The sequence below is a fragment of the Silurus meridionalis genome, chromosome 20 (assembly GCF_014805685.1).
Source record: "Silurus meridionalis isolate SWU-2019-XX chromosome 20, ASM1480568v1, whole genome shotgun sequence".
Taxonomy (NCBI): domain Eukaryota; kingdom Metazoa; phylum Chordata; class Actinopteri; order Siluriformes; family Siluridae; genus Silurus; species Silurus meridionalis.
Window position 1 is genome coordinate 1740001 of NC_060903.1, and position 11565 is coordinate 1751565.

Here is an 11565-nt window from a genome sequence, read left to right on the forward strand (position 1 = left end):
CTCTCTCTCTCTATCTCATATTCTTTCTCTTTCTCTCTCTCCTTCTCTCTCTGCAGAATGTATATCTCACCATCAGTAAACCGCTGAGTTTGTTAACACTGTCTTAATATTTTTTTGTCTGTACATCGTTTCCTGTCTCTCTTCCAAACATCCTTATCTTCTTCATCCCTCTCTTTGTTGAGCGTTAAAGCTTGTCTCCGCTTTGATTCACAGGTTTCTCTACTGTCTCCTCTCTTCTCAGCATGAAATTGCCCATGTGTAGTCAGTTCCATGAAGATCTGCTTTACATGGGTTGGAAGTGTGTAGAAGATCTTGAGCTCTCCTGCTATAACCCTCCTGCTATAAGGCCTCCTACATCAGACTTTTCTACCACCCTTGTAGCTGAATGAATCTCCAAAAAATCTAGTGGAACATCTTCCCAGAAGAGTGGAGCTCATTATAACAGTGAATGAATACTACATGTGGAATGAGATGTTCAATAAGAAGCATATAGCAATCTAACATTCAGGTGTCCACAAACTTTTGCAGAATAATGCAAGTGTGTGTGTGTGTGTGTGTGTGTGTGTGTGTGTGTGTGTAAATACAGACTTTGGGAACAAACCAGACAAGAGAAGTGATCAAATGTAAATACATTGAAAAAGTGTGTCAGACTGTAATGGGAAAATAATCAGCTGGGTAACCGTGACTCCGCCCCTTTTTCATTTTCCACTGTTTATTATTTTCCTCTTACAGTAGAATTTTACGTTCTGATCCGAACACGATTAATTTCTCAGCCTCTGCTTTTGTCTCTGAGTTTGTAAGCCAGTGTTGTCAGTTAGCATTAGCGGCTATGACAGGAAGCAGGAAGTGCAGAGATGGTAGTTAATAAAAAAAGCCCTGTAATCCTCATGGCTGCCTGCTCAACGCTGGAAACTGTCCATCAACATCGGAGGAAAAGCAATAAAATATAGACGAATGGATGAGAAACGGAGTGGAATCTGATCTGTTTGAGGCTGATTTTCATTCTTAGCATCCGAATGCTGCTCCTTCCTGTCAAGGGCAGCGTTTTATTTTTATTTTTTCCCGTGTCTCAGAACCCTGGCGAGAGATAGACTGTAATTGATGCAATTTTGGGCTCGGGCAATTTTCTCTTTGCTTCGCTCGAGACGTGACAGAGAGGAAAAAAAATCATGCCTTTTCTGGATCTCCTGCTGACGGCGAAAAGGCTCACACACACACACACACACACACACACACACCTGAGGGTCAAGCTAATCTGTTCCTCAGCTGATTCACACACTAGCAACAGGTTTGCTAATCAGCTTAGCTGTTTACCGCTACTGTTGGGAATCTACGATCTGATTGGTCGAGTTGTTGGGGAAGTGGTTAAAGTGGTGGACTTCTAATCAGAAGGTTGTGAGTTCAAAACCCAGCGCCACCTATCTGCCATTGCTGGGCCCTTGGAGCAAGGCCCTTAACCCTCAACTGCTCAAGTTGTATAAATGAGATCAAGTCATGGGTTCCTACGTTACTGTTTCTATAGCAGCAGATTTTCAAGGATATACCGAACTGATTTTTTTTTAATGGAAGGAGTCTCCGGAGTCTGAGGTACAACCAAAAATTCTTCAGGACAGACGAGTTATTCCGTATTCATTACAGTAACTGCAAGAAAGCGAATAAAAAAAACATCTTGCGAGGCTAGGTAACTAGAAACGGATAAAAAATATGACGTTCGTGTTCCTCCAACAGCAGGTCCTCCTTATTCCTCATGTAAAGGAAGGAATATCGTCCTTACAGAGGAACCAATGACTAGCATGATGAGTCAGCACTATTTACTCTCCCCACACACACACACACACACACACACACACACACACACACACACACACACACACACACACAGTTAGCAAGCGACGGTACTTACTTTTATTTTTTATGAGCGAAGCTTTTACAATATAACAAGTGAAAGTGGGGGAGAGGGAGAGAAGAGAGTGAGAGAGGGTGAGATAACGTGACAGAGAGAGAGATAGAGATAGAGAGAGAAGGGGAGGAGAAAAAGGGAAATGCAGAGAGATAGGGAAAAAATAAGAGAGAAAGAAGAGATTTAGATGAGAGGGAAAAAGGGAAAGAGAAGATATAGAGAGGAGAGGGAGAGATAGAGAGAAGAAGGAGAGAGAGAGAGAGAGAGAGAGAGAGAGAGAGAGAGAGAGAGAGAGAGAGAGAGAGAAAGGAAAAGACAGATTTAATAAAGGAGTGATTGTAAAGAAAAAGAGTTCCACACTATCTGGCTGAAAAGTATTGGGACACCCGAGTTTTCCAGCAATATGTGGTTCCTCCCCAAACTGGACCACAAAGTTGGAGGCGCACAATTCTTTAGAAGGTCATCGGATGTTGTAGCATGAAATTTCTCCTTTACTTTGAGCTGTGAGACCCAAACCTGTTCCAGCATGACAATACACCTGTGCAGAAACCCATCTCTATGAAGATCTGCTTTACATGGGTTTAAAGTGTGTGGAAGATCTCCTGCTTTAGAGCTCCAACCCTGTTGAACACCTTTTAGATGAATATGAACGCTGACTGCACCCCAGACCTCCTCACCTTCTCATCTACATCACTACCTGATTTTACTAACCGTGTAGCTGAATAACCAAAATATTTAGAGGAACATCTTTCCAGAAGAGTGGAGATTATACCAGTAAATAGGGACTAAATGTGGAATGGGATGTTCAGAAGAAGCACATAGCAAACATGCTCAGGTGTCTACAAATAAGACACACAATGAATTGCACACACATATAGACACACACACTCACACACACACTACATTGCATCTAAGTTACTTTATCTAACACACACACACACACACACACACACACACACACACACACACACCACAAAGCATCTATAAGCTACTTTACCCAACACACACACACACATGCACACACACACACACACACACACTGACTGCATTGTTTCATTAAGCTACTTTAACTAACACACACATACATACACACACACACACACACACACACACACAATATTGAATTGTATCAATCAGATACTTTACACACACACACACACACACACACACACACACACACACTATTGAATTGTATCAATCAGATACTTTACCCAACACACACACACACATACACACACAATATTGAACTGTATCAATCAGATACTTTACCAAGCACACACACACACACACACACACACACACACACACACACACACACACTTCAGTGCTCAGATACAATAGAAACAGAAAGGTTTCTGGATCTTACCGCAGAAAACGGACGGAACCGGGCTGTGTTTCGGCATCTCCGCGCGCGCTCACAGCTCTACATAGCCACACACACACACACACACACACACACACACACACACACACACAGAGACGCGGCGTGAGTGTGTCGGGTTTATAGAGATTTAATCCTCAAGAACGTCAGACTCCGGACTGCGGCGCGCGCTCTCTGTCTTACTCTCGCTCTCGGTGCGCACACACGCGCGCACTTCAACAACAACAACAACAACAACAACAGCAATAATAATAATAATAATAATAATAATAATAATAATATTAATAATAATAAAAAAAAAAAAAAAATAATAATAATAATAATAGATTTTTGAACTTGGGAAAATCAGCATGGACCCTGTGGTCCTCTGCAGGACTGTGCATGTTTTTCTTTCTATGCTGTTACACTGCACACACACACACACACACACACACACACACACACTTCTGTTTCTGGCATTTGCACTATTAAATGCGTTCTTCATTGATCTCAGGCAGTCTGGAGGAGGAGAATGAGTGAGAAGGAGGTTGTGTGGTGTAACAGTTTCCTCTACATGAGACAATCAACTGTTTATTTTATTTTATTTATAAGAATTATAGTTTTCTGTAGACAAGAAAAGTCGTTTAATACTCAAATTAAAACTCGAATGAGGAAATGAGTATAAACTCTAGGTGAGTTTTATTACTGCGTCTTTTGACGCCATCTACTGTTTCTGACCCTCTGTTTCTCTCAGTCTTCCTCATTTTCAGTCTTAAGTAGAAGTGCAGATTCTCATGTTTTATAATTCTCGGGTAAAAGATGAAGTACTGACTATAATTTTTTTACTAAAGTGAAAGTAAAAAAGTTTGGGCTTTGACATGTACTTAAGTAAAAAGAAGCCGTTACTTCTTATTCTTTTGGCTTCTCCCATTAGGGGGCGCCACATACCCCCTGTCATCTACATCTGCCTCTTTCACACCAACTACCTGCATGTCTTCTCTCACCACATCCATAAACCTCCTCTTTGGTCTTCCTCTTTTCCTCCTTCCTGGTGTCTCCATCCTCAGCATTCTCCTACTGATATACCCCATGTCCCTCCTCTGCACATGTCCAAACCATCTCAATCTCACCTCCCTCACCTTGTCTCCAAAACGTCCTACATGCACTGTCCCTCTAATAAACTCATTTCTAATCCTGTCCATCATCATCAGCCCCAATGAACATCTCAACATCTTCAGCTCTGCTACCTCCAACTCCACCTCCTGTCTTTTACTCAATGCCACTGTCTCTAAACCATACAACATCTCAGGTCTCACCACAGTTCTATAAACAAAAAAGAACCCTTTACTTTTAGTGTCAGTAACTGGACCTCATGTCATATTAATATTAGAGTTGCCAATCGATTAAAACATTTAATCCTGAATAATCACACAAATGTCGTGAGTTCAATTCATTTTTATTTGTAACATTGTCTTAAAGCAGGAAAAACTACACGAGATGGCAATAAGGAAGAAACCTTAAGAGGAACCAGACTCAAGATGGAACCTCATCCTCATCTGGGTTGCATTTATTACAGATAAACAATGTTGAGGTGCAGTGATGGAGATCAGATGCAAACTGTAGTCCTGAATCAGTGGAGAAGATTGTTGATATTAACTACAGTCCAAATCCAAATCCTTAAAGCTCCTGTTCTTACTACTGATTAGAAACATCCCCAGCTGCACAGAGTGGCTTTAAATCGAAGAAAACACCATCCAGAGGCAGAGCAGGACTTACGATTAATCGCACATTTTTTTATCTGTTAATTTGTACCGTAAATTAACACTTATCCTGTTTTTTACAGACAAAATATTCTTTTAAAGTGATTATGGTGTTTTAAATGACATAAATCATGCAGTCACCAAATGGAACTGTTGCTATGTTTCCACACGGACGGTTAATGAGGTGATACCGGAGAAACTTTACCCCTTCTAACATACATATGGATTACAGAATCAAAGAATATTTTTATGTTTAAAAGTAGACATTTTGAGCTTTTTAATCATATATTTATTATGTCTGTGTAAATATTCACTGAGATTCAGGTTGTTTAATTTATGTGTCTGTGAAGAACGGAGAGAGAGAGCCGGCAGAGAGCGCCCCCTGTCTGTTTTCTTTATTTTACAAAAGCACAGCGTTTTGTTGTTATTATGAGTTTATACAAATACAAGTAGACCCTTTACAGATTTGATTAATATATTGCTCTTATTTGTACGATCAGAAAACACAGTAAGTTCGTTTCGACGTTATGAGGAAAAAATGACACAAAACGCGCCTGTGCAGTTGTCGACCCCCAGAGGGCAATTGTGTGCATCATGTCGGATTTTGGTGCTGATTTGAGATTTCGTAAAATCGGTAAAACAAATAATTACTGATTAAAAATAAATTTTCGGAGATGTTTATTAGTATTAATTAGTATTAATTAATTTAGCATTTTTTATATTTGCACTTCACACATTCATGCTCCACACTGACGTTAAAATGTAACATAAAAGTCATAGACCAAAAAAACACTAATTTATAAATGAGAAGATTTTCAATAACAAAAAGTAAAATGATTATGAAATGCTTAAATGTATAAATGCAAGTTAAGGCATCTATATCAACTCATCTATAGAAATGAAACTAACAATCTAAAAGCAAAGCTGATTTTTAGGATGTAAATCTGATTTAATGATCATTTGTGTGGAAATGAATTGAAATAAAAAGTAAATCCTCCTTTAGCAGACTCTCGGCTCATCAGTGTGTCCAACAGGAACGTCTCCACGAACAAAGAGCTACAAAAGAAAATAATTTAGTTGTTTAATAAGAAAGGAGATGTTGCACTAATCTAACTAGCACTAATTAATAATAATGATAATATATTTGCGTTGGCGTCTGATAAAACAAAATAATAAGAAGAATCAGTTTAAACACACCTGCACTCACTCAAATCAGCTCTTATCCAAAAAACTGTTTGATCAATTTTTCGACATCGTTTTTTTTCTCCTGTAAAAAGTAGACATACATGCACACAAACAGTATCTTTATATTATGGTATTATATTTATTACATTATGGTAAAGTTTTAAAATGACCATATTACCTTCAGTTCTTTTCCATAAATAAGTTCCAAAGCAAAATGAATACAGTTGTATTTTACAAGATTGTAGTCTTTAAGATTTCTCATTGCTTCATCAACTCTGTCTTGGAAAGAGTCTGAGATTCCCATCTTCAGCCTATAAATTGCATACTGAACTGGGACAAGAACTGAACTGGGACAAGAACTGAACTGGGACAAGAACTGAACTGGGACAAGAACTGAACTGGGACTGGAACTGGAACTGGGACAAGAACTGAACTGGGACAAGAACTGAACTGGGACAAGAACTGAACTGGGACAAGAACTGAACTGGGACAAGAACTGAACTGGGACAAGAACTGAACTGGGACAAGAACTGGAACTGGGACAAGAACTGGAACTGGACACAGAAGCCCCTGAGCTGATGGTTGAAATTGATCCAATACTATTTGCTAGTGAAAAGAAACAATTTTGTGAGCTTACATAATGTGCATTTAATAATTATCACTATAATAGAATTATAATATTTGTTGAAATTCAGAGTTGGGTTATGCAGTGAAGTGAATTTTCTAAACTCCACATTCAGATGATTAAAATCATGTGTGAAATTCACAGCTTTAAAGATCACTGATTTTCTTTGAGTATCAGTGTTTATGGTTTTCATTAACATCCAGATCACCATCTTTAAACCCCAAAATATCAGAGTAGAAACTGCTGACTAAAGAAGAAAATAGTTTTGTTAATCTTTGTAATATGATGTGACAAAATAGCAGGGACAAAAAATTACTATCATTTATTATTATAATTCTGTACTACTGATTAATATTGTCATTTATGGATGTAATATTAAATTCAAATGCATTCTTTAACATTTAAGACCAATATTAAACTAATATTAAAATAAATGTGAGAAATATAAGGTTCATTTCAGCATGATATATTGTGATTACATCATCAGACTGTGCTGGATTTAATGCTGAGCCTGATGCACATAACTCTTATATAACATCTGAGCAGTGCTTCAGTCCTTTCAGTAAAAATAAATCTGTGAGTTTAGTTACAAAAAAATACAACACGGCCTGTAATTCCTGCATGAAATCCTCACTGCACACTCAACTCTGAATCACACAATATACATTTTTTTATATTATTTAATATCATTTGTGCTAAAACAAAAAGTACAGCTCTACAGTTACTGAAACATTCTAAAGATATTTAGAATTGTACCCATTAATTGAATAATCTCTGGTCCCTTTTCACTGCAGCACACTCCAGCATGGTAGTATCCATATCCAAATATTCCACATTGCACAAGAAACAGGTCTCCTACTTTAGCATTTCCACTGTATTCATCAGAGAATTTTTTGACAACTTTGAAGCCCTTTGGTTTAGACCAATTGGCAATCTTCATACAGTCTGATACAGTTGGCTGAAAAAAATATTTTTATATATATATATATATATATATATATATATATATTAGTTATGCCTGATCAGTGTACATTATATATAGTACAGTTTGACACTTTGACCACAGTTTTGACATGTTCACTGAGGGTGTACTTACTTCTTTTGCCAGTTATTTGGACAATTGATTGCACATTGATACTCTAAATATGAAAATACATCCATATTCATTTTAATAGTATTGTCCCTTGGGAAGAAACCAAAATGCACTTTTGTGAGATACTGTGTGTGTGTGTGTGTGTGTATGTGTGTGTGTGTGTGTGTGTGTGTGTGTGTGTGTGTATATATATATATATATATATATATATATATATATATATATATATATATATATATATAAAATCCTATTGATGGAAATGGATTATTTTACCTCCAAATGAACATCGAGAAGCTCCATGACAAACTCAACACTGTTGTATTGTGAAAATTTGTTTTCTGTAATTCTGCTCAGTGCTTCAGCAACATTTTCTTGGAATGACTGTGGAATTCCCTCCCTCTTCCTATAAACTGCAAATCTCCTCCCTCCAGTAAAGCTTTCCACATTTACCCTGATTACTTCTGTACTGCTGAACAATCCTCCTAAACACAGATGATGGATAAGAAATGAACATCACACCACAGTTATAGATCACAGTTACAGAGCACAGCTATAGATCACAGTTATAGATCACACTTATAGATCACAGTTATAGATCACAGCTATAGATCACAGCTATAGATCACAGTTATAGATCACAGCTATAGATCACAGTTATAGATCACAGTTATAGATCACAGCTATAGATCACAGTTATAGATCACAGCTATAGATCACAGTTATAGATCACAGCTATAGATCACAGTTATAGATCACAGTTATAGATCACAGCTATAGATCACAGTTATAGATCACAGCTATAGATCACAGTTATAGATCACAGCTATAGATCACTTATAGATCACACTTATAGATCACAGTTATAGATCACAGCTATAGAGCACAGCTATAGATCACAGTTATAGATCACACTTATAGATCACAGTTATAGATCACAGCTATAGATCACAGTTATAGATCACAGCTATAGATCACAGCTATAGATCACAGTTATAGATCACAGCTATAGATCACACTTATAGATCACAGTTATAGATCACAGCTATAGATCACAGTTATAGATCACAGCTATAGATCACTTATAGATCACACTTATAGATCACAGTTATAGATCACAGCTATAGATCACAGTTATAGATCACACTTATAGATCACAGCTATAGATCACAGTTATAGATCACAGCTATAGATCACAGTTATAGATCACAGTTATAGATCACAGCTATAGATCACAGTTATAGATCACAGCTATAGATCACAGTTATAGATCACAGCTATAGATCACAGTTATAGATCACAGTTATAGATCACAGCTATAGATCACAGTTATAGATCACAGCTATAGATCACAGTTATAGATCACAGTTATAGATCACAGCTATAGATCACAGTTATAGATCACAGCTATAGAGCACAGCTATAGATCACAGTTATAGATCACAGTTATAGATCACAGCTATAGATCACAGTTATAGATCACAGCTATAGATCACAGCTATAGATCACAGTTATAGATCACAGCTATAGATCACACTTATAGATCACAGTTATAGATCACAGCTATAGATCACAGTTATAGATCACAGCTATAGATCACAGTTATAGATCACAGTTATAGATCACAGCTATAGATCACAGTTATAGATCACAGCTATAGATCACAGTTATAGATCACACTTATAGATCACAGTTATAGATCACAGCTATAGATCACAGTTATAGATCACAGCTATAGATCACAGTTATAGATCACAGTTATAGATCACAGCTATAGATCACAGTTATAGATCACAGCTATAGATCACAGTTATAGATCACAGTTATAGATCACAGTTATAGATCACAGCTATAGATCACACTTATAGATCACAGTTATAGATCACAGCTATAGATCACAGTTATAGATCTGTACAGTACGTTTGGAAACACAGAGTATTTAATGGACACATGTACGTTCCTTTTGTTTCTCTGTAACAAACTCGGTAAAAGACAAAAAACAATCAAGAATGTGAGATTGAATGAGTGGAAATTTCTGTGAATCCAAATAGAACATTTGGATTCACACACACACACACACACACACACACACACACACACACACACACACACACACAGTGTTAGCTTTACATATTTTATTTCTGTATTTGTCTCATGATATGATGAGATAAATAACTATTACACACCCATTTTCAGCTGCATGATCTGTCCATCTAAGTAGACTCCAGCTTTGTGGGTTTTTTTCAGATTCTTCCACAATGAAGACATCTCCATTTATTTTATCTTGTGTAAATTCCTCATTGTATTTTTTAACACATATGAACCCTGGTTTTGGATCGTTCATCGTGAAGGACTCCTTTGATTCTGCCTAGAAAATCACCAATGATAAAAACTTTTTTAATTCAGAGCAGTAAAAAAGAAGTGCATTTCAGTGATATTTGTAATTTAACCTTTTCTCATTTCCTGAATGTGCATTAAAGACAAAATTATATTTCATTTCTTTTATTAAATGTAAGGATCATGGACAAAGACTTTACATGTCCCATAAGCTACAGCACATATCACACCCGTACACACTGAATGTGAGATTAAACCAGAGGATTTTAAATTAAAAGCTGTATTTAGTTTGTATGTGTAACTGTATGACTGATGTGCTTCTGCTGTTTTTCTGTTTACAGGAAATATGTTTCTGATTCAGATGCATGAGAGGATGTGGTTTTGTCTCGTCTTCACATTGCATGTACATTTCTTTCTCCCCACTGTGTGCAAATAACATTCCATCTTTTACTTTAGTCTTTAATCATAGAATTATAAATGATAAAATAAATAATATATTTCTGATATATATTAGTATATATTATATATTATAATAATTAAAACATATCTATTTTTAAACTATTCAGATTCAGTTTATATAAAATATTAATGTAAAATAAACACGTGTTTTAGCACTTTAGTCTGTACCTTTAATCTTCCTCATTTCAGATCTGTGTTTAATCTTTACATACAATTTGGATGAAATCCACATTAAATTCTGATTTTACAAAGTAAAAAACATCAGTTAATTTAGTTAAAGTCAATTTTTCTCCTTATTGAAATTGACATCTAGTAAAAGACCACAATCACAACAAGAAAACAAAGACAATCACCATTATTGTAATTCAGCACTTTTCACTGTGGAAAACTTCACACACACACAATACAGAAGATCTGAATAAATTATAATAATAACAATAAGAAAAAGAGGAAGAAGAAATGATTGTAAAATTATTTAAGTGTAAAGTATAATTTTCACTCCACCTATCTCTGCTGTCGGGTCTTTCTGTGGAGCTTCTTATCATGTGAAAATGAAACTAAGATGATGTATCTGCAGTCATTAAGAATTCCGTTTATGCAATGTAATGTCCACAAGGCGGCGCCTTCACACTTAAATGTGTATTTATTTCGGTTATTTTTGGTTAGTTGTTAAGTTCGTTTTTCGACGTTATGAGGAAAAAATGACACAAAACGCGCCGGTGAGGTTTTCGACCCCCAGAGGGCAATTGTGTGCATCATGTCGGATTGGTGCTGATTTGAGACTTGGTTTAATTACTGATTAAAAATTTATTTTCGGAGGAGTTTATTAGGGTTTTTTTTTATATCTGA

At 36.4% G+C, this 11565-nt stretch overlaps 1 protein-coding gene and 2 long non-coding RNA genes across 3 annotated transcripts in view; all 3 read right to left on the reverse strand.

Annotated features, from left to right (window-relative positions):
• slc44a5a (solute carrier family 44 member 5a) overlaps positions 1-3431 on the reverse strand; it is a 40209-nt gene extending 36778 nt beyond the window's left edge. The window contains 1 exon segment of the mRNA XM_046876712.1: positions 3267-3431. Within this exon segment, the coding sequence (XP_046732668.1) occupies positions 3267-3303 (37 nt within the window). The 5' untranslated portion in view covers positions 3304-3431.
• Positions 3432-5908: 2477 nt separating this feature from the next.
• On the reverse strand, positions 5909-6524 carry LOC124403114. Its single transcript, XR_006928841.1, has 3 exons — positions 6384-6524; positions 6218-6287; positions 5909-6076 (listed from the first exon to the last, which is right to left on the reverse strand). It is a non-coding gene; the product is annotated as an uncharacterized LOC124403114 (long non-coding RNA).
• An 878-nt stretch (positions 6525-7402) lies between these two features.
• LOC124403115 lies at positions 7403-11208 on the reverse strand. The gene is made up of 4 exons (XR_006928842.1): positions 11070-11208; positions 10107-10288; positions 8197-8405; positions 7403-7788 (listed from the first exon to the last, which is right to left on the reverse strand). It is a non-coding gene; the product is annotated as an uncharacterized LOC124403115 (long non-coding RNA).
• Positions 11209-11565: the final 357 nt, after the last annotated feature.